At 51.9% G+C, this 1,947-nt stretch overlaps 1 protein-coding gene across 1 annotated transcript in view; it reads right to left on the bottom strand.

Moving 5' to 3' along the window:
• Positions 1–19: 19 nt before the first annotated feature.
• LOC109527217 (roundabout homolog 1-like) overlaps positions 20–1,947 on the bottom strand; it is a gene marked incomplete at its 3' end in the record, with an annotated part of 82,348 nt that continues 80,420 nt past the window's right edge. Inside the window, exon 4 of the mRNA XM_019889008.1 lies at positions 20–363. Coding sequence (XP_019744567.1) covers positions 20–363 — 344 coding nt within the window. The remainder of the gene's footprint in view (positions 364–1,947) is intronic.

Below are 1,947 nucleotides of genomic sequence, written 5' to 3'. Positions count from 1 at the left end.
CCCAAAGGAGGAGATAAGAAGACACGCCGCACTTACTGGCTACTTCCAGCGAGGCGTTGTGGCTCGCCGCCTCCCCCAGGTAGTTCCGGGCCACGCAGACGTAGGAGCCCTCGTCGGGCTTGCTCCGCCGCCCGTGCACGATGCGCAGGAAGAAGAGCGAGCCGCTGGGCAGCAGCATGCGGTGCGAGCGCGAGTCGTCCCGGTCCGTCTCCACCCGCTCGCCGTCCTTGTACCACTCCACGGTGGGCGTGGGCCGGCCCTCCGCCTTACAGTTGAGGGTGGCCGGCTCGCCTTTGGATACGATCAGGTCGGACGGATGCTCCACGATGCGGGGCGGCGTGTCCTCTTGGCGCAGACGGGACCCTGGAACAACAACAACGGGACAACGTTTTGAGATTTAGATGGCGACGGACTCTGATTTTTCATAATTAATTGATCCGCTTCCTCCCATTGCTGCGGTCACCCTCGCAGTGCCAAAAGGCGCCTGCGTAGCTTCAACTCGTTAGCGCCTCTTCAGTTTTCAAATGTACAAACGGCACAGGCGCAAAGCGACTGCTTTTTCATTCCGATTGTCTGGATGCTTTTCACTCAAACGTCGACTGCCATGATGACTCGACAGTACATTCCGACTCGCGGATAAAGTGACGACAGCGCCGTTAGAACGGAACTCCGACCCTCAGTAGGTCACAAAGTTGATGTGTTGATCAGACAAAAGAACTCGCAAGAATGCTCCGACAGTCGAGGCGTGGTGACCTTTAACCGCCCGCGACTGAATTTTCTCAGGTGGGTCCGATGATTAATGCACTAAAGCATGGGCCCGAATGTAATGATTAATCGATGACACGCTTGGAAACTGAAACGCTGATAACGGTCGGGGAATGGTAAGCGATTCGAGATTTGACCTTGTTGAGCTGCCTTTTCACATTCCTGTGTTTCACGTTTAGTCATCAAGCGTCGCTGCTGCAATGCACCGCCCGCGCCCAATGACCAAAAATATCCAAATAAACAGCAAAAAAAAAAAAAAATTGGCTCATGTTAACCGCATGTTTGTCGCAATCTGATCAAATCTCGACGACACATCTCGGGAGGACCGCTGGAAACGGACAAAAGCAAGCCCCAAATGGCCGCTTCGACACAAAATGGCAGACTTGGACTTTGCGGGCATGGTTTCATGAGACTTTTTGGTGGCTCTACTAATGATAGATATCGCTGCCAAATGTCATGCAGCGAAGTGAAAGTAGCTCCGTCCTACCAAGTTCTTTGGAGTTGTGTTTCGTGGCCAGTCGCCAAACTTTGCCACGCCGCGCTTCACCCACACACAATGGCGAGAGGTTAAATCCCTCGCCATTTAATGTCGTCTATCTCTCACTAATATCATCGCTTCAAATCGAAGTAGCAATCTGAAAAAATATCAAATAAAAGAATGACTCCACGAATGAACGCCGGACTTCTTTTGTATTTTTGGGCATCGCAATCGACTTTTTTTTGTGGATGTGACGAAAGACATCGGTGCCAAATTTCTTGTTGCTTGGTAAATACGACATCAGGGGTGGAGTTGGAAAAAAAAAAAACCAAATCTCGAGGGGCGATCATGAGACATTTTGGAGGTTTTGAACAAGCCCCCAATTTGACCAGGATGAACACATCAGCCAAAGGTGAGCCTTGAGGATGGCTAATTCCCTCGTCAAAAGTTTCCCTCCGTTAATTCAGAATCCAGTTTATGGGGCTGTCATATGAGCGCGTGACCTTTCATCCCAGAAAGACTCGCTTTGATGACACTGCCGTCAGGTGCCTCGCAGATCAAACGGCACAGCGGAGGGCAAAGGCGGCGGCGGCGGCGGCGGCGGCGCCTTGACGGCAAAAGGAAATCAAGTGACAGAAGATAAGCGAAGGACGCGCGTGTGTGTCGCCTGGCGACAAAGAGGAGCGCTGAACTGAAACCAACAC

This window comes from Hippocampus comes, unplaced genomic scaffold (genome assembly GCF_001891065.2).
Source record: "Hippocampus comes isolate QL1 unplaced genomic scaffold, H_comes_QL1_v1.1 scaffold292, whole genome shotgun sequence".
Lineage (NCBI taxonomy): Eukaryota > Metazoa > Chordata > Actinopteri > Syngnathiformes > Syngnathidae > Hippocampus > Hippocampus comes.
This window is presented reverse-complemented; position numbering and strand designations above follow the sequence as displayed.